Below are 21,378 nucleotides of genomic sequence, written 5' to 3'. Positions count from 1 at the left end.
ACTCCAGACTGTCTTTGATCATCCTGGAGGTGATCATTGGCTGAGCCTTTGCCATTCTGGTTATTCTTCTATCCATTTTGATGGTTGTCTTCCGTTTTCTTCCACGTCTCTCTGGTTTTGCTCTCCATTTTAAGGCACTGGAGATCATTTTAGCTGAACAGCCTATCATTTTTTGCACCTCTTTATAGGTTTTCCCCTCTCTAATCAACTTTTTAATCAAAGTACGCTGTTCTTCTGAACAATGTCTTGAACGACCCATTTTCCTCAGCTTTCAAATGCATGTTCAACAAGTGTTGGCTTCATCCTTAAATAGGGGCCACCTGATTCACACCTGTTTCTTCACAAAATTGATGACCTCAGTGATTGAATGCCACACTGCTATTTTTTTGAACACACCCCTTTCAACTAATTCAACTAATTGCCCAATTGCACAGCCTTAAGAGCGTGCATATCATGAATGCTGGGTCTCATTTGTTTTCTGACAATCTACTGAACCTACTGGTAACTTGTTTGCCACGTAGCAATAAAAAAAATATACGAAAAACCTTGATTATTCTGGTTAGTCACATTGTACTGCTATTATTTTGAACAATACTGTATAACGCAATAATCTACTAACTGAGCTATACGAAACGCAAACCAGAGTGCAAATAAAAGAGTACAAAACATTAATATGAAAACAACCTTTTGCCGATAGGGGCACAATTGTAGTATACGCTCTGATGGGTCGTATTTCAGGGATTTGGACAAACGACCTATACAAGCGTATTGGTTGGAGGACAGGTTGGTTTAACCCCATATTTAATCTTGAAATAGAGAATTGATATGTGTTGGGTAAGTTCTGTAGTTTGGTCTGGAGCTAGAATAATTTTTTACAATTACTGATATTTGGACACTCTGAATAGGATGTCTTCAGTCTACCATACATATTCCTTAACACAATTGCTATTATTTAAGATAAGTTATTTTCACATGTATTCTCTGTATAGGTCTGTGAGCACTCAGAAGAGGACATGCCCTTTGCTCTCTGTTCAGCCCATTCGTGGATTGGTGGATGAGAAGTTTAAGTTTGTGGTAACAAATTTACCACCAAATCAAAAAGTGACACTACATTCTCTGCATCAATCAGATGACAAGGACTTCTGGGAGGCATTTGGTCACTATGTCAGTGATGAACATGGATCAGTGACAGGTGCGTAGTACAGTCTAATGCATCATTTGATTCCATCATTTATTGGAAGCAAGTGGAGTGAGATCAGGAGAAATGTGACATGGGTTCTCTTTGATTGATTGAGGAGCTGCTGGATTCTGGCTCATCTGTAGATACTTAGTCAAGCTGGTCAGCAGGGCACTGTAGTAGTCTATTATTAAATGACAAGAGCTTGGTAGAGGAGCTGTGCAGTGTTTTCTGACAAGAAAGATCTGTTTTCCCAGTGTTATAAAGAGTAAATTTGCCTGAATGCACATAAACCATTGTTGAAATGCTGGTGCCAAAGCTCAGCTGCTCATGAAACACTTCTCCAATGTTTCATACTGTTCCATTTGGCATTAGTATTTCAGCCCCCAGTTGGATTACAAGGAACTCCATCCTAACAAAGCTGATGGTCCTTTATACAAGTTCCTTATAACAGCATAAGGAGCTTAAGCCTTGTTTTGGATTAAAGTGGAAATTACAAAGTACTAGCCAGCTTTTAGCCAGGTTAACCATCAACCAACTGATTGAACAAGCTTATGTCCATTAATTACATAAAATTATTGACTTACAGCTAGGTCCTACTTAAACTAGATAGAAACTAAAAAAAATTCTATTCAGATTCACCTTCAATACCATGACTGAGGTGAGAACCTCGAGTAATGCATCAAACTCACAACTTCTCTCAGGGTGACACAGCAAAAATTGCTGCCCATAGCTCCGGGTGTGTGTATGTGTGTTCATTACTCAGTACTCACTACTCTGTGTGTGCACTTCGTTCAAATGTAGAGCACACATTCCAAGTCAAATTACTTATTTTTTATGAAAACTGTACATATTCCAAAACAAATTACCTACAGATTTTCAGCAAGGATATCCAGATTAAAAAAAAAAAACTTTAAAACTGGTCATTTTGATATGTTTCAGACAAGATAGATTGTAGATTCCTCTGATCATTTTTCTGGTATTATAATAAGTTGCCACTTCTATATTGATTCAGAAATAAACTAAAACTTTGTTACAATTTGCAAGTACATGTTGTGGATGTATGCTCTCATGTGTAATTTAGGGTTCAAAGATGAAAGTTTGGGAGGCACTTTTGAAGGCACAGAGCCAATGGGGTTGCTTTGGAGCATGAGGCCCACATCAGGAAGTCGACATGGAATCAGGTAGCTTTGACTAGAAAAATGTGATGGTGTGGGCTTTTAATTACCATTTTTAAATATAGGTTTGATTTTTATGTGAAGAGTTTGGAAGCAAGAAGTCACCTAACTACTGGTCTTTATGCCAGGTTACGTAAGAGAGACACTTTCAGACCAATGGAAGTTTGCATTTCAGTATACAGTGGGCATATATCTCAAGGCTTCAGCCAGCAAACACCCTTGGCAACCAGTGTCAGTGAGCGCTGGTACATCGCACCAGGTGTGAAGAGGGTCAACATCAGGGAGAAAAATTTACGAGGAACATTATTCCTGCCTCCAGGTACAAATATCCATATTAGATTTCTAATCACCCAAAACCATTCAAGTTCAGTTGTGACATTGATTCATATTCCCCGGTTTCCCAGGATGTTGATTTATATTCAATTTTAAGTTAAAGAAGTCATGTAAATTGCTTAAATTATTTGCCATATGTTTTTAGGCTCCGGGCCATACCCAGCAGTGCTGGACCTGTGGGGAGGAGGTGGTGGTTTGGTTGAGTACCGTTCTGCCATACTTGCATCTCATGGCTTTGCATCCATGGCACTTGAGTACCTTGGCCCAGAAGACCTGAGACTGGAAGACACTGATGCTTCTTACTTTGAGGTAATTCAGAACTTTTGGTTTAATAATGTAGTTGATGGTAGTTACATGGTAGTTGATGTAGTTTGGCATTGTAAATACCTGCCTATAGTTCCAGAGGAACTATTTCAGCACCCTTGATGTGCACGTTTATGTTTGTGTATATGTTTCCTGTAGAGAGCATACCAGATCCTGAATAATCATCCAATGGTAAAGAAGGATAATTTGGCTGTTCTTGGGCTTAGTATAGGAAGTGTCATCACACTCAATATGGTGTCCTACTCCAAAGTCATTAAGGTTTGCTTGGCACATGTAAACACGTGTATCTACATTTTAAATGCATATTATTTGTATTACATTCCAGATTTTTGTGTGTTTTTTATTTTGCAGCCCAAGTGCTGTGTGTGCATAAGTGGAAGTCATCTGGTGCCTGTTAATAAATCCCTCTTTGAACTCTTTGAGCAGCTGAAAAAGTGAGACACAGAAACCATGAGGATTTTAGGAAGAGGATGTTATGGCATTACAATTGTTTAGCAGTTATCTTAATTTTAATTAAACAGAGTGCCCCCACAATCATTTGATCACTTAATTCACAGTTAAGTGTGTGTGTGTGTGTGTGTGTGTGTGTGTGTATTAAAAAAGGTATGAAGCACCAAACAGAAAATAATTACATAAAATCTGAATATAGAAATTATATAAATGTAAACTGTAAATATATAGAAGTAAAATTGAATATACAGTTTTAAGTCTGAATATGTATAGAAGTAAATCAGAACATATATTTATAAATCTGAAAAATATAAATGTAAGTCAAAATATATAGTTATAAGTCTAATATATGGAAATCTTTAATGTAGTTATAATTCTGACAATATAAATGTTAATTGTAATATGAAGATGTAAGTGTGACTTTATATTTTTTTTAACTATTTATACACACACACACAAACACACACACACACACACACACACACACACACACACACACACACACACATTTGTTTTTGTGATAAGTGGGTACATCCCATAGGCGTAATGTTTTTTGTACTGTAGAAACTGTATTTTCTATCGCCCTACACCAACCCTACACCTAACCCTCACAGGAAACTTTGTGCATTTTTACTTTGTCAAAAAAAAAAAAAAAAAAAAAAAAAACTCATTCTGTATGATTTATAAGCGTTTTGAAAAATGGGAACATGGGTTATGTCCTCATAAGTCTCTCCTTGTAATACCTGTGTTACACCCATGTCATTATAGAGAGTTGTGTCCTGATATGTCACAAAACAAGAGCACACACATAAATATATATATATATATATGTATATAATTCTGCACTATTCAGCTTGATCAGCTGACATGCTACCGAGTGGGCCGAGTCCTCGTCGTGAGAGGTAAATCATGTGGCGGCAGGCTTTGTGTTTACATCAGTAATGTGTGGTGCCACGATGCTGTTGTGACCTGCAAACACTGCTCACCCCTGGTGTAGTTTATGATTATTAAGTGCCAGCCATTCTATGTACCAAGGGAATATTTAGCCATACTGCTCTTTGCTATATACATCCATCCCAGCTCCAACAACAACAACACCAGGAGTGAGGCACCAAATTAACTGTATCGGCACATCAGTGAGCAGCAGACCGTCCACCCTGGTGCTTTTCTCATCATAGCTGGGGATTTTAACCATGCAGACTTAAAGACTGTGTTCCCAAAAATACACCAACACAAGGTAAAAACACTTTGGACTTTGTTTACATGACACAGAAAGTAGCTCACGAAGACCTCCCATTCCCCCACCTTGGCGCCTCAGAACACATCACTATCATGCTAATGCCTGCATACAGCCCGCTCGTTAAAGTACTCTGAGACTTTCACTGCATACTTCAACAACTGTATTTTTGATGTAACAGTCACAAAGATCATCACTGTCCATGCAAACCAGAAGTCGTGGTTGACAGGAGGTCTACAGACTCCTGAAGACGCAGAACGCTGCCTTCTGAGCTGGAGATGAGGTGGGCCTGAGGACAGCTAGGGCCAACCTATCCTGTGGCATCAGGGAGGCTAAGAGGCCGTATTCCAGGAGAATAACCCATTGTTTCTGTGACAGCAGAGACACTCAGAGCCTATGGCAGGGTAAACAGACTATTACAGACTACAAGCCCCCACCGCGGACCTGTGACAGCACCATCCTCCTGCTGAATGAGCTGAACTCCTTCTTTGCTCACTTTGAGGCACAAAACATCACCACTGCACAGAAGACTCCACCTCCTCCCAGCGCATAGGTGATGGCGCTGATCCCAGACAGTGTGAGAAGATACTTCAGCAGGATCAATGCACACAAAGCTCTGGGTCATGACAACACTCCTGTGCATGTACTGAGATACTGTCCAGTGGAACATCTCACTTAGTCAGGCTGTTGTTCCCACATGCTTCAAAGCTACCATCATCATTCCAGTCCCAAGGAAGCCATCTCCATGCTGTTTCAATGACTACTATCCAATTGCACATATTCCTATTCTCGTGAAGTGCTTTGAATGGCTAGTCATACACCAATCATGTCTGCCCCCCTCCCCCGTCCCTGGATCCCTTCCAGTTTGCATATCAGTCCAACGGCTCGACCAACGATGCCATCGCCACTGCTCACACATCTAGACAGAAAAAGACTTGTACATCAGAATGCTGTTCATAGACTTCAGTTCAGCATTCAGTACCATCATCCCTCAACAGCTCATTCATAAACTGGTCGAGCTGGGGCTCAACGCTTCGCTGTGCAACTGGCTTTGGACTTTCTGACTGGTAGACCTCAGGCAGTACATGTCAGCAGCAACACATCCAGTACCATCACACTGAACACTGTGGCCCCCAAGGATGAGTGCTGAGCCCCCTCCTCTTCACTCTGTTGACCCATGACTGCACACCATTACACTGCGGATGACAAGACTGTTGTGGGTCTCATTAGCAATAGAGATGAGACAAGCTACAGGAGTGAGGTGAGCCACCTGGCTGGGTGGTGCAGTGACAACAGTCTCTCTTTGAATGTAGAGAAGATGAAGGAGATTATTGTTGACTTCAAGAGAGTGCACACTCAGTATGCTCCTCTGACCATCAATTGTGTGACTGTGTGGTTAGGGTGAGTAGCACCAAGCTTCTGGTGTGCACATCACAGAGGACCTCTTCTGGACTGACAACACTCCAGCACTGGCCAAAAAGCACTGCAGCGTCTCTACTTCTTCTGCAAACTGAAAAGAGCCAGAGCCCCAGCCGCCCTCATGTGCACCTTCTACAGAGGCACCATCGAGAGCATCCTAACTAGCTTCATAACTGTGTGGTATGGCGCATGCAACGTGTCCTGCCGGAAGACCTGTCAATGCATATTGAGAGTAGATGAGAAGATTATTGGTGTCTCCCTCCCCTCCCTCCAGGAGATTTACGATACCTGTCTCACCCGTAAAGCTCTCTGCATTGCAGGTTATCCCATCTATCCGAAACAGAGCATCATCAGTCTGCTGCCATCAGGGAGGAGACTGCAGAGTTTCCAGGCCATTCATCAGGCAGTCAGGAAGCTGAACTCTCTTACCCCCCCGCCCCCCCCCCCCCCCCCCACACACTTTTTCCCCATGCATCACCCCCACACTTAAATGTCTAAATATATTATGAGAACATGATAAAACAATGAGATTGTTTTTTTCCGCACTATTAAAAACTGTAATATTACAATTAAAATAAAAGAGTAAATATGTCCATTGTGAATATTTTACTAATGGTAATAACACTAATAATAAAAATACTAATAATAAAATGTTAATTCCAGCCATGCAGATAAGCTACGTGTGAATGAGGACAACCAGGTTATCTACAGAAATCTGCATTTAGCGATTTCCTGTGAATCTGGCAAAGTTGACGTGAGTATATATCAGTATGGATTTGTTGATGTTTTTTTGTCTAGTTTTATGTCTATTTTTAATATTTTGCTTTCCATTAATGTCAGTCATCTATTAAAATGCACACAGGTTGGGAGAATAAAGTGTCCTCTTCTGTTGGTGAATGGTGACGATGATCAGACTTTCCCTGCAGTGGAATCCGCTGAAGACGTGAGTTACATATTTTTCAGGATCTGTCACATTAAGCTTATTTCTAAACATTGCTTTCTACTGTGACATAAAACAAAGCAAACTTTATTAAAACTTAATTAAAAGTTCATGAAACACTAAATAAAATTGTCTGATATTTAATTGAGGTGTTTGTGTTGCACATAATTGCAGAGGTTAGCATCTGTTAATTTTAATTGTATAAGAAAATGCTGTATGTTACGTATTAAATTGCTTTTTCGATTAATCGTTTTTTAAAATGTGGTTGATTCAAAATCGATTCTCGAATGCCATGAATAAATTTTTTCCATATTTATTTCCACAGACATTGAACGTAGCATTAATCTAATTACAAATCTGCTCCACTAGATGCCACCCTCTTATGTGCCTAGTGCAATGTTACCAACGAACCTGTCATTCATTCATTCAGATTTAAGCAGTGGTTCCCCAACCCACGCCCGTCACAAATTCAAATGCAGCCCATATGCTGAACACACACACACAAAACTTTTGCAACTCACTTGAAGAAGTTCAAGCAAATGGAAACATTTTGAAATCGATTCGATCTGGAAAATCTGAATCAATACCCAGCCCTAGTATTAAACTATGGTGCCCTGAGCAGGGAATGAGACACTTCATCCTCTAGGGTCACTATGGGGAATGCCTTCAGCTTGACCAGTGTCTGAAGCATACATCTAAACATGACAATAACATTGGCCAGCGACAGCCTGTGACGTCATCCTCCCAGCACAACCTCAGTGCAAAAGGTTTCCAGGAGAACACATCATCCACTTTATCTGAAGCTTACATCCAAAGCATGACAATGGAACTAGGGGACGCAGTGTCTAATTCCCTTTTCATGGAACCATGATTACAGATGTAACATGAGATGTTCCCTTCCAAGGGAACTTTGAACTGTGTCCTCTAGGGGTTGCTATGCGGAATAGATTCAGATTTTCCAGATCGATTCGATTTCAAAATGTTTCCATGGGGAATAGTATACCCATGCTTCCATGCTGAGGGGATTGTATGCCAGAAACCCCAGTGAGCACAAAGTACCAACTCTACCATATCCATGGGAGTTGCCCAAAAGGACGTCTTGATGGCTGTCCATGACATTATCTCCTTTGCCTGAGCTGCATACCCTAAAATAGCTTACTTGTTAAGGGCTGGTCTAGAAAGCCCAAGCCTAGGGCATAGCTCAAGGCTTGACATCAGAAGAAAGAGATTCCTTAAAGGGGATATGGCCAGGTGTCTAAAAACAGACCATGGCCTGCCACCCAGGCAGGCTACCACTGGTTCTGAATAATCCTGCTCAAAGAACTGACTTGACAAATCATTGGTAGCAAAACCCTTATCAGAAATGTATCAACAGAGATTTATGGTTGATTGGAGCCCAAGGCGAGAACTGGGGCCTAAAACAACTCTGAGAGAAATCGATCAAGGCTGAAGAAGCATAATCATTTACTAGGGATGTCCATTTAGATCATTTCCATGATCGATCGTCATTTCAATTAACGATCAATTATTCGATTAATCGTTAACCTTAATGCTGCAAAATGCGTCTATTGCTGTAACGCCACGCAAGCAGAGGGAGCCCTCTCCCGAGTACTGACTGTGATCCGCTCCCTCTGCTTCGCCTGTACTTCCTGTTTGTGCTATATATAAGCATGGCCGCCACCACTGTCACGTTGCGAAGTATTGCCAGCCTGTCTGCCTTACCGAGCGTTTTTCCCATTGCCATAGTTTGCTTTCTTGTGTATGATCTTTGCCTGGTTTCCCTGTCTCTGTCTTTGGATTTGCCCATTGTCTTGTTGTTTGGATTGGACTGCCTATCTGTGTATGATTCTCTGCCTCCTACGATTACGATTCCCTGCCTACTGTTTGGATTTGTCTGCTGTGTAAGTTATTAAACTGGACATGGATTCTAACGCCGCCTCCACGTCATTACATAATACTTCGCCTCCGAAGAATCCAGCAGAGGTAACAGATCTACAGGCTGCGTTGACTTATCAGAACAATGTTCTCATGGAGTACCGCGACCAACTGGCTAAAGCTCAAGTGGCTAATGACTATCTCACACAGTACCTGCGATCGCTACCACCACCCAAGCCCGCAAAGGTACATTTTGCTCTCTCTGATAAATTCAACGGTTCCGCGGAACAATGTAAAGGTTTCATTCGTCAAGTTGAGATCTTTTTTATGTATCAAGAGGAGAGCTTTGACTCTGATGAGAAGAAGTCTGCGTTCCTCATGTCCTTGCTAAGCAAAGGCAAAGCGATCGAGTGGGCCGCAGTAGTTTGGGAAACCGACCGCATGTTACAAACATCTTTCCCGTATTTCATTAAACAACTCCGAGATGTGTTTGAATACCCAGCAGGGGGCAAGGATGTTTCCACTCAACTAATGCAACTCACTCAAGGCCGCAAATCAGCCGCCGATCATGCCATCGAGTTTAGAACTATTGCTGCTCAGAGTGGATGGAACGATGTTGCACTTAAGGACATGTTTCGTCGCAGTTTAAACCTGGAGTTACAGGCAGAGCTCGCTCGTAAAGGTGAGGACTATTCCTTTTCTGATTATATTACGTTGGCTATACGATTCGAAACGATTCGTTTGAATTCACAGCGCTGATTGACTCTGGCTCGGCATTAAACCTCATTCATCGAGATCTTGCGGATACATACCACATTCCCGTTCTACCATGTGATCCTCCTATTGAAGTAAAAGCTGTTAACAATAAACCCATTGGAAGTGGCATCACTCAACAAACCCAACCTGTAAAAATGCAGATAGGACTATTTCACCAGGAAACCATTACTTTCTATGTCATCGATTCCCCATGCCATGAAGTTATACTTGGATATCCCTGGTTATCTGTCCATGACCCAGCCATTTCCTGGCAGAGTGGTGAGATAAAATGTTGGTCACAATTCTGTTTCTCTACCTGTCTGAATAATGTCCCGTCTAAACCTTGTCTCACCACCAGCGTCAAGAGTCCAGAATGTAAGCCTGTCACCATTCCATCCTCTTATCAGGATCTTCAGGAAGTCTTCAGTAAAACCAAGGCCACTCAACTACCACCTCATCGTCATTGGGATTGTGCCATAGAACTACTACGTAACGCCATGCCACCCAAGAGTAAGATCTATCCACTGTCACTTCCGGAGAGTCAGGCTATGGATGCTTATGTTGAGGAAGCTCTCAGTTCAGGATTCATCCGTCCATCCACATCCCCAGCTGCAGCAGGATTCTTCTTCGCGGAGAAAAAGGATGGAGGTCTACGCCCCTGCATCGACTATAGAGGTTTGAACAATATTACTGTCAAGTTCCGATATCCACTGCCACTTGTTCCTGCAGCACTTGAACAACTCAGGGAGGCCAAAATCTACACCAAACTAGATTTGAGAAGTGCATATAATCTCATCAGGATCAGAGAGGGTGATGAATGGAAGACGGCATTTCTGATCACTAGGGGGCACTATGAGTACCAAGTTACGCCGTATGGACTAGCAAATGCACCAGCGGTATTCCAGTCATTCATGAACGAGATTTTCAGGGACCTCTTGAACAAATTTGTTTGTAGTCTACATCGATGACATCCTAATTTACTCTAAGTCTGAAGAGGAACACAAGAATCATGTCAGAACGGTACTTACCAGATTGTTAGAGAATCAGCTCTACGTCAAGGCAGAGAAATGTGAATTCCATGTGTCAAGAACCTCCTTTCTAGGCTATAACGTCAACCATCAGGGTGTAGAAGTGGATCAGTCTAAGATCAAGGCAGTCACTGAATGGCCACAACCCACCACCGTGAAGGAACTTCAACGCTTTCTAGGATTCGCAAACTTCTACCGAAGTTTCATAAGGAACTACAGTATCACAGCCGCACCTATGACATCATTATTGAAGGGGAAGCCATCCAAGTTAAAATGGACTGATCAAGCTACACAGGCATTCGCTAACCTCAAGAACAGCTTTTCCACTGCGCCTATCCTGAAACACCCTGACCCCGACTTACCATTCATACTGGAAGTTGATGCCTCCGATTGTGGGATCGGTGCAGTGCTCTCTCAACGCCACGGACAACCAGGCAAGCTCTTCCCCTGTGCTTACTTTTCCAGAAAACTCACAGATGCTGAACGAAACTATGATGTCGGAAACAAGGAGCTATTGGCTATGAAGGCAGCCATTGAGGAATGGAGGCACTGGTTAGAGGGTTCCACTCACCCCTTCCAGGTAATCACTGATCATAAGAACCTTGAATACATCAAGAGTGCGAAAAGATTAAATCCTCGCCAGGCTCGTTGGTCTTTGTTTTTTACCAGGTTCCAATTTGCAGTGACGTACCGCCCTGGCAGTAAGAATAGTAAGGCTGATGCCCTGTCCAGAAGGCATGACCACCCATTGAACGATCATCAACCCGAATCTATCCTACCATCGTCCATCATCATCGCACCAGTCACGTGGGACATAATGGAGGAGATTCAAAGGGAACAGCATAACGAACCTACACCACAGGGCTTTCCTGCCAGTCGACACTATGTGCCATCCAGGATTCGACCACGAGTCTTACAGTGGGTATCTCTTGCACACTACACCTCACGCAGAACTCCTTTTGGTGGCCTGCTATGGTCAAGGATGTAGCAACTTTTGTCAAGTCATGTCCTGTGTGTGCACAGTCTAAAACCCCCAAGGAACTCCCATCAGGTTTGCTGCAACCCTTACCGATACCACAGAGACCATGGTCACGCCTATCTATTGACTTTGTCACCGATCTCCCCCCATCTGAATGTTTCACCGCTATCCTTGTAATCATTGACCGCTTCTCTAAGGCATGCAGACTTGTACCGCTGAAAGGTCTTCCCACAGCCATGGATACAGCTCAAGCGATGTTCCACCATGTCTTCAGGATTTACGGTATCCCCGAGGATATTGTCTCAGACCGTGCAACACAATTCACGTCCCAGGTATGGAGAGCTTTCTGTAAACAACTCGATATCAATGTCAGTTTAACTTCAGGTTACCACCCTCAATCAAATGGACAAGTGGAGAGATTGAATCAAGAGATCGGCAGATACCTTAGATCCTACTGTGGACGTGAGCAGCATCGATGGTCAGAGTTCCTTCCATGGGCAGAGTACGCTCAGAACTCTTTAAGACATTCATCCACAGGCCTTACTCCGTTCCAGTGTGTGCTAGGATACCAACCCCCCATGTTCCCGTGGTCTGGAGAACCGTCGCTTGTACCTGCAGTTGACGATTGGATTCATCGGAGCGAGAGGGTATGGGACAGTGCTCGTGCGTCTACAAAGGGCCATCAGGAATCAGGAAATTCAGGTCAATCGAAGACGTCATCCAAATCCCCCCTATCAACCGGGACAAAGGGTCTGGCTCTCCACTTGGGACCTCAAGCTGCAGTTGCCCAGCAAGAAACTCAGCCCACTGTACGTAAGCCCATTCAAAGTCTTGAGACAGATTAATGCGGTCACTTATGAACTGGAGCTGCCTGTTAACTACCGTATCTCTCCCTCCTTCCATGTTTCCCTCCTGAAACCGTTCCACCCGAATGCTGACCCCAAGTCGAGAACCGGGAGCCACCTCCACCGCTGGACATTGATGGAACTCCGGCTTACGCGGTAAAGGAGTTGTTGGACTCCAGACGAAGAGGGGGTCAGCTTCAATACTTGGTGGACTGGGAGGGATACGGTCCAGAGGAGAGATCTTGGGTAGCCGCCCACGACATACTGGATCCCTCGTTAATTCAGGAATTTCATCGGGCCAGACCCGATCGTTCAGCACCACGACCACGGGGACGTCCTCGTAGAGCGCCAGGAGGCGCTCGTGGGGGGGGGGATTCTTTAATGCCACGCCAGCAGAGGGAGCCCTCTCCCGAGTACTGACTGTGATCCACTCCCTCTGCTTCACTGTACTTCCTTTTTGTGCTATATATAAGCATGGCCGCCACCACTGTCACGTTGCGAAGTATTGCCAGCCTGTCTGCCTTACCGAGCGTTTTTCCCATTGCCATAGTTTGCCTTCTTGTGTATGATCTTTGCCTGGTTTCCCTGTCTCTGTCTTTGGATTTGCCCATTGTCTTGTTGTTTGGATTGGACTGCCTATCTGTGTATGATTCTCTGCCTCCTACGATTACGATTCCCTGCCTACTGTTTGGATTTGTCTGCTGTGTAAGTTATTAAACTGCACATGGATTCTAACGCCGCCTCCGCGTCATTACAATTGCATGACCACACACACATACAAAATGGTTTAAATTAAATTAAAGGGGTTTTGGTCTGAATAAAATACTAGTAGCAGGATTATAAAATGAATAGATGTGATTATGATCATTTAATGCATGCGTGCGTGCATATACGAGGACGAGTGAGCATGACTTTGGCTAAATTTATTTGCAGGTTATTGCTCACATCTCACTCGGCACAAATACAAATGTTTCCATATTTGCAATGTATCTGAATGTTAAACTATTTATAATGTAAACTAGGCTTGTATATTACACGCATTCACATAACAATGGAAAAGACCATCCTCTTCACATGAGCAAAAACGTCCTTGGCATAACAGCAGAGTAAACCGGTATACTGCGGTCTATTTACTGACTAGTGTAACCTTTTAAATGTTCAGTTGGCTGCTTTATTTTGATAATGAACAGACTGCGATATAAGTTTGAATTGCTGGAATATGTGTACAACAGGCTCCAGCGTCATCGAGACAACTGAAACATAAAAAAATAAAAAATAAACATTTTACTTTTACATTTACTTTCATTTTATATCATTATATTATTCATTTATATTATTTCATTATACTTTCATACATTTTCCTCAACGTATCCCAGCATGCTATGAAACCATTATCTAGGGAAATTACTTATTTACTTCATTTTTTATTGCTTTCCATGTTGAATATTTTTTTTTAAATATTTTAATGTACTTTTAAAGTTTTTAATCACATTAAAAGCTTAATTTAAGAACAAGACTTCCCCTTCTGCTGACCTCGTGAACAGACTCCACTTAAGGGCATAGGGCTGCCTCGTAGAGGGGGCTCTAGGCTGAGTGATAGTTTCTACCACCGCTGGTGGCAGATCACTTCCAGAAGCCACACATGGAGGTACCAAAGATCTGGACGCCCATGGTGGAAAGGTGCCCAATGGTGCCCAACCCGAGAGAGGATGTCCCTCCTCAGGGGGATGTGCCAGGGAGGTGCTGTCATGAGGAGCACGAGTTCTGAAAACCAGGTCCGGGTAGGCCAGTGAGGCGCAACCAACAGGACCTGTTCCTCATCCTCCCTGACCTTGAATAGCATCTGTGCGAGCAGGCTCACTGGGGGAAACTCTACTTGCGTAGAGCCCGAGGCCAGCTGTGTGCCAGTGCATAGTACAGCTGGCAGTGGGAGGACTCGTGGGAACCAAACCAGTCTACCTGGGCTTACCCGAATCGACTCCATATCAGCTGGACCATCTGGGTATGGAGTCACCATTCCCCGGGAAAGGTGAGCTGTCGTGAGGACGTGTTGGCTGCATTATTGAACTCGATGTGGATAGCGCGCAGCGACTTGAGCCGCGTCTGACTCAAAAGGAGGACAACAACAACTGTTGTCTGTTGTGACAACAACATGCCAGGACACTTGTTCTAAGGGCATGCTGGCCCATAGAAAGGCATGGTCCGACCAGGGCTGAATAGGTGGCAACACATCGGTGTGATGGTGACACAATGTTAACCACATCACCATGCCCATCTCGGGACTCGGGAGTGCAACCAGTGCTGATGTGGCCACATATGGAGCAACCCGAGCGGTGTGGCTGTGGATGCCATGTGCCCCACCAGCCTCTGTAGTGTTTGAGTGGTACCACTATCCTGCCTCTGAAGGAACTCAGGCAGTTCAGCACTGACTGGGCATACACGCTGGTGAGCCGTGCCATCATACTCACCGAGTCTAACTTCATACCGAGATGAGAGATTCTCTGCACAGGGGAGAGCTTGCTCTTCTCTCAGTTGACCTGAAGCCCCAGCTGACTGAGGTGCCGGAGCACCAAGACCCTATGATCGCTCATCTTCTCTCGGGACCAGGCCATAATGTGCCAGTCGTCGAGATAGTTGAGGATCCTGATGCCCACTTCCCATGAATTCCATGAATGCAAAATGCAAAAACGGTCTGTGGCGAGGGAAGATCTAGAGATGAAAGTATGAGTCTTTCAGGTCAATCGCTGCAAACCAGTCCTGGGGCTGAACGCATTTGATAATGGGTTTCTGCGTCAACATCTTAAACAGGAGCTTGTGCAGGGCCCGATGAAAAAATAATAAATCTGACACTGACAGGAAACTAGGTCACAGAGCACGCATGGGGAATGAAAACGCAACAAAAAGTCCAATGGAGTGTGACAGATCACCCCCCTCCTGGAGGGCACGTCCTTGTGCAGTGGAGATGAAGGGAGGGATGGAGGGGGATTTAGGACGAGGACAAAGGAGCAGATGTGGGATGGTGACCGGTGATGGGATGGCAGGAAGGCAGGTAGACATTACAGGAGGAGTTTCAGGTGGAGGACAGACACCTGGGAGGAGAACACCAAACAGAGTCCAGGGTAGAGATGAGGGAGGAGCCATAGAGGCTCTCTGTGGGATATTCTCATCAAAAGGGATCTATTCTCTCAGATGGGACCTTCCCATTGCCCAGAGTTTTGGAACTGTGGGTGTGGCCCCTAAGGGGGTTATGGCTCAAAGATTCCAGTCTATCAACAAAGATTGTTTAGACCATATTCCAGTCGAGAGATCCCTCTACAAGGAAACTGTACTCCTTGAACTGAACCTTCACTTCTTGATTTCGGCAACTGCCAGCTCGACCCAGTTAAATGCCCAGTTGGTTCAGTGCTAGAGTACTTGCATGTATGGTTCTTCGCAGGATCGGTACGCGGTATGTGATGTCCACTCTGTTTATTTTATCAGGTTCTATACCTGCATTTTGTTCCACTCCTGGCGCATTTACTCTGGCCTTAGTTGTGCTCTTCCACACTAGACAGTGATTTGCAAGTCTGGTGAAGATTAACTGAGAGGTTCATTGATTTGTAAAATGTGTGATTGGGGATTTTGATTTGCCAGCAGGAACACATTTGGTGGGTTCACTTACTTCATAGTTTATTCATTTATTTTTAAAAGAATGATTGGGAATACTGCAGAGGAAACAAAGCACCATAACTGTTATATTACTCACTAAAAAAATCACTTGCAAAAAAAGAAAGAAAGAAAGATAAAGGAAATAGCACTCATATAAATGAGTTGCTATTTTACACCTCAAATTCACTTTATGAGGGGTGAATGTGAACGTGTAATACATTTTGAAAAACCACAATTGAATCTAAACCACATGGTGTGACATGGTGTGGCTTCTAAACAAAGCAGTTACCCAGAACACATGGCATGACTTCAGCTTCACATTCTCTTTAGTAATTTAATGATGTGTTGTTTCTCATAATTATTAATATTCAATTATTCTCCTAATTATTAATTTTTCATGTTTCTCCTAAATATTAAATAACTATTATTCCTTATCTATTATGTCCTTATCTTATGAGAAGATGCTTTGCTTAATTATTCATAACCTCATGTCTATATTGGCATTAATCAGCGCTTTTTTTTGCAGATTAAACTGGTTGAATCTGCATTCTTTACTGATCCTTAATTATAAGCCATCAAATAGCTAATATCAACATCCCAAAATCAGCCTTCTACATTTTATTTTAAATACAACAGATAATAGTACATTTCTGACTCGGTACACATATGTATACGCAAATGTACATGGCTGTGCATTACATTTATAGCAGTCATGTATTGAAGGTATTTTCTTGATTTAATTTTCATTTAAAAATTTAATTGATTTATTTAAAAATTGTTAGAAAATACCTTTCATAGTCATTGGGAATATATGCCATATTGGATGCGTGAAGTGCTGTTGACTTTGAATATGTATGCACTTCGCCTTAAGTGCGTAGGAAAGTACACGCATGCATCATGGTACTCTCCATAAAGGTGCTATATAGTGACGCAGAGGAGAATAATTGTTCAATTCAAAAAGTCATTCTTTTTGTTTTCTTTGCACACAAAAAGTATTCTTGTAACTTTGTAAAATTACGGTTGAACCACTACTCCCCCATGGACTATGTCTTCACTGCGTTTCTGTGCCTTGACCACAGTAGTACCCTTTATTTCTATGGAGGATCAGATGCAGGCCAATCTCAGATTTCATCAAAATATTATAATTTTTTTTCTAAAGATGAACCTAACCTAACAGTCTACTCTGACAAATAGTAGACACTTAGCAAATGAATGAGAATTAGTTGACATGTAGTTGCAAAGTTACTTGTAGATAGTAGAATGTCTAAGGTGGACTATCAAAATAAAGTGTAACTGATCAATTCAGAAATAAGTGACATTGTGCATGTGTATTATGTGTTCAGTCTATAGATATGTGTGCTGGAATGTAGTGTATCTTAACAAAGGGAATACCAAATACTAGCCTGACATGAATAATACAGCGTTTTTAGTCATCAGTATGAACAGGGATCATGATCATTCTGACAACATTGTCATCACTCATACGTACACAAAACTTTTAAAAGATGAAAGGAAAACATTTTCTATTTTTAGCCCACTGTTGTATATAAACATACCCAAAGTCTGCATGAAATCAATCTTTACCCTATTTACATTCTTAGCGCACATTACAAGACCATTTTGATCATGTTATTCATACATATCATACATAAAAAGTAATTAGCCTTAATGATATTGATAAAATATATTATTCTTTTATCAAGCAACGTATAGTAGTTCAGCAACAAATACTTTAGGCACAATGAGTTCACCGGTGTGTGTTCCAAGATTAAGTTACAACAGCTTTGGGCATGGCTCAACCAATCATAATCAAGGATAGGAACTATCTGCTTAGTAATGTTAGTTTATTTAAAAGGGCCACGGACTGGCTTTTTATTATTTTGTACTGTTCTCTGAGGTCTACTTATAATGTTATTAAAGGGGGGGTGAAATGCTCGTTTTCACTCAATATCCTGTTAATCTTGAGTACCTATAGAGTAGTACTGCATCCTTCATAACTCCTAAAAGTCTTTAGTTTTATTATATTCATAAGAGAAAGATAGTCTGTACCGATTTTTCCCGGAAAAACACGACCGGCTGGAGGCGTGACGTGTGGGTGGAGCTAAAGAATCACGAGCGCGAGTAGGCTTTTGCGTTGAGAGCGTTTGGAAGCTGTGACATTACCGTGAGGGAAAAAAACATCCAAAACAAACCATGGCTAACAGTCAGATTCAGCATATATTTATGATCCAGAATCAGATCCAGAGGCTGAAATTTAACAAGAGCAGCATCAGCAATGACGTCTCTATGTGGTATGTACTGAAACTGTATATATTTGCTTAGCGGTTTTGGAAAATGACTAAGTTCCACTTTATGTCGTCTTTTTTTTTAAGCTGTACATGTGGAAAGTGCAGTTTGATGAAAACATTGCATGTTGTTTACTTGATGTGCTTACGCGCCGATAGCTAAGTTAACAACAGAGATATTTGAAACAGTTTTACTCACCACATGTGGTTCGTGACCCTTTTTCGTTGGGACTGCATTATCCTTAAGAAATAAACGATATGCAAATCCGGCGTCAAACTGGGCCTTGTTTGTAAAACAAGCATCTTCGAAATGCAGGGAACAAACAAAAACACTTGCACAACTCTGTTGATGCTCTGTAAAAATAAACTCCATCCACTGGTCCCTTAATGCTGTTTTTTTTTTGGTAATCTGTGCAGGGTTGTCTTGCCCTGGCAACCAAAAAGGCACTTCTTTTGTGACATTTCGTGACGTTCTCGCTCTGATCAGTGAATGTCTGTGCTCTCAGTGCTCTGCTATACGGGAGCGCGCACTCTTCCGGCAGACGTGCCCTTAGGACCCATGTAAGGAAATTCCGCTCCATCTAACGTCACACAGAGCCATACTCGAAAAAAACTTTCCGAAACTTGTGACAAACCGGAAGGAGTATTTTTGGAACAAAAATACTCCTTTAAACATACAACTTAATTTTTGAAACTTTGTCCATGTTTCGCATGGGAATCCAACTCTTTAACAGTGTAAAAAAAACTCAGTATGCATGAAATAGCATTTCACCCCCCTTTAAGATTTTTACATCAAAAAACATAATTTAGAAGTAATAGGCTATTTTCTGTCCTGTTTTTGACCCCCTTCATCAGAACACTCTTTTTGAATAGGTGTGGCAGATTGTAGACTATGTAGTAAATGCCCACTGCTATGACTGGCTAACACTTGTGTATGTTTGACAGATGGATGCATAAATACTCAGTAAATATCAAACGATCTGTAATAACAGACAATGAGAAAATACTATTGGATTCAATTTAGTCAGCACAGCTTTTAACAGTCTTAATTTCAATCTTTCCGTGCCTTTTTTACAAAGAAATCTCCACTAAAAAGTGAACAAATAATCAAGTTCTCAATGATGCATTCTGGAACTTTATTAAAAATAAAGTTAATTCACTCTTTCCTAAAGTTGGGATCAGAAGGAAGACAATGCAACGACTGTGTTTTTCCACAGCTTGACACTGTACAGTATCTTGTTGTCTTCAGAGCCATCTTTATCATTTGATTTATGCATAGATCTACATATTAACCTCTCTAGTTATTAATACACTACATGCACAAATCGGTGGGTGGGGCTAAACAGGCAGTGATGCCGAAGTAGGCATTGATCTTCAGTGGAGGAGGGGCTTTTCCTCCGCTTTTTGGGGGGAAGTCGTGGCCTAATGGTTAGAGGGTTGGACTCCTAATCGAAGGGTTGTGAGTTCTAGTCTCAGGCTGGACGGAATTGTGGGTGGGGGTATTGCATGAACAGCTCTCTCTCCACCTTCAATAACACGACTTAGGTTAAGACTTGAGCAAGGCATCGAACCCCCAACTGCTCCCTGGGCGCTGCAGCATAAATGGCTGCCCACTGCTCCGGGTGTGTGTGTGTTCACTGCTCTGTGTGTGTGCATTTCGCATGGGTTAAATGCAGAGCACAAATTCTGAGTATGGGTCACCATACTTGGCTGAATGTCACTTCACTTCACTTCACTTTTCCTTAAACAAAGTTAAAAAAAGAAATGTAATGTATTCTCATAAATTATTTGGATATTGACTATAGACCTTTTAAACCCAGATGGCGATGATGATGGAGAAAGCAGGAAATCGGCACTTGTTGGAAATCCTGACTTATCCTGGTGCAGGTCATCTTATTGAACCTCCGTACTCACCTCACTTCCGTGCAACGAAATATAAACTACAGGAGACGAATGAGACAAGTATGAATGCATGATCTACTCTCACAATTCTTGTTGTTGTTTATAAGCCCACTCAATGTCAGTTCTAATTTAATGTTTAGTCTTTACTTAGGATTGTGTATTTTACTTGTGAATGTGTGTTGTTATTGTTGCTGCAGTTGTCATGCTGTGGGGTGGACAAACTAAACCGCACGCGTATGCACAAGAGGACGCATGGAAGAAGATATTAGCATTTCTGTGGCAGCACCTGTCAGCACCGTGACTTAATTTTAAGTGTCACCAATTTAAATGTAACCATTTAGAATCTATGGGTTATTTTTAAATGATTGCATTATGATTCTGGAAGTTTTTTTAATTTCAACATTTTGAACAATCACCCATTTATCCATGTTTCTGCTACTGTGTCCATGTCACCAAATAATAAGTAATTATTAAAAACCAATGAGGGAATTAATTGCAAATGAATTTGATTATCTATGAATGGATTATTGATTAATTTCATGGAAAACATCTGCCAGAAACAGTCTTCAGAGCATCAAATCTGAAATGATGCCAGGATGAACTGTAATAGGTTTCTGAAGTTTTTCCATCTATAAAACTGGATTATAACCCTCCAGCATCCTTCGCATAACAGCCCTAATTTGGGCAGGAAGGTCTCTGGTGTGATTCCAATTTTATTTATTTTATATTTGAAATGTCATATTACCACCTTTGATCAAATAAAATCTATCAATTTATGATTTTTTTTCTGTTTTTTATTAACCTTTAAAAGTACCATCTTTTTATATACATATGTTTATTTTATGTTATATTTAATATTTATTTTAAAATTCCAGTAAGTAATAAAAAAAAGGTGACTGGGTGATATCTGGTGGCTCATGATGGTATATAGATATCAACTTATCAATATAATATCAATAAAATATCAATAGCCACTAGTTGGCAGTAGGTTTCAATGTTTGT

At 41.8% G+C, this 21,378-nt stretch overlaps 1 protein-coding gene across 1 annotated transcript; it reads left to right on the top strand.

The window, feature by feature from the left end:
* The first annotated feature begins 972 nt into the window (after positions 1–972).
* Positions 973–20,677, top strand: LOC113068447 (acyl-coenzyme A thioesterase 4-like). The gene is made up of 10 exons (XM_026241226.1): positions 973–1,192; positions 2,262–2,361; positions 2,484–2,674; positions 2,834–2,997; positions 3,151–3,270; positions 3,364–3,446; positions 6,782–6,872; positions 6,981–7,061; positions 20,295–20,436; positions 20,574–20,677. Exons 1-10 carry the CDS (start codon positions 973–975, stop codon positions 20,675–20,677), a joined length of 1,296 nt encoding a protein of 431 aa, XP_026097011.1.
* Positions 20,678–21,378: the final 701 nt, after the last annotated feature.

Source organism: Carassius auratus, chromosome 4 (genome assembly GCF_003368295.1).
Source record: "Carassius auratus strain Wakin chromosome 4, ASM336829v1, whole genome shotgun sequence".
NCBI lineage: Eukaryota > Metazoa > Chordata > Actinopteri > Cypriniformes > Cyprinidae > Carassius > Carassius auratus.
Note: the sequence above shows the minus strand (reverse complement) of the source record. Positions and strands in the feature narration are given on the sequence as shown.

What these genes read in the sequence shown, in the direction of transcription:
- LOC113068447 (XM_026241226.1), top strand. Translation starts at nt 973, where the DNA reads ATGTATTCTCTGTATAGGTCTGTGAGCACTCAGAAGAGGACATGCCCT. An exon ending in GGAAGTCGACATGGAATCAG is followed by an intron (nt 2,362 to 2,483) that starts GTAGCTTTGACT and finishes TCTTTATGCCAG; the next exon opens with GTTACGTAAGAGAGACACTT. An exon ending in CCTACTCCAAAGTCATTAAG is followed by an intron (nt 3,271 to 3,363) that starts GTTTGCTTGGCA and finishes TTTATTTTGCAG; the next exon opens with CCCAAGTGCTGTGTGTGCAT.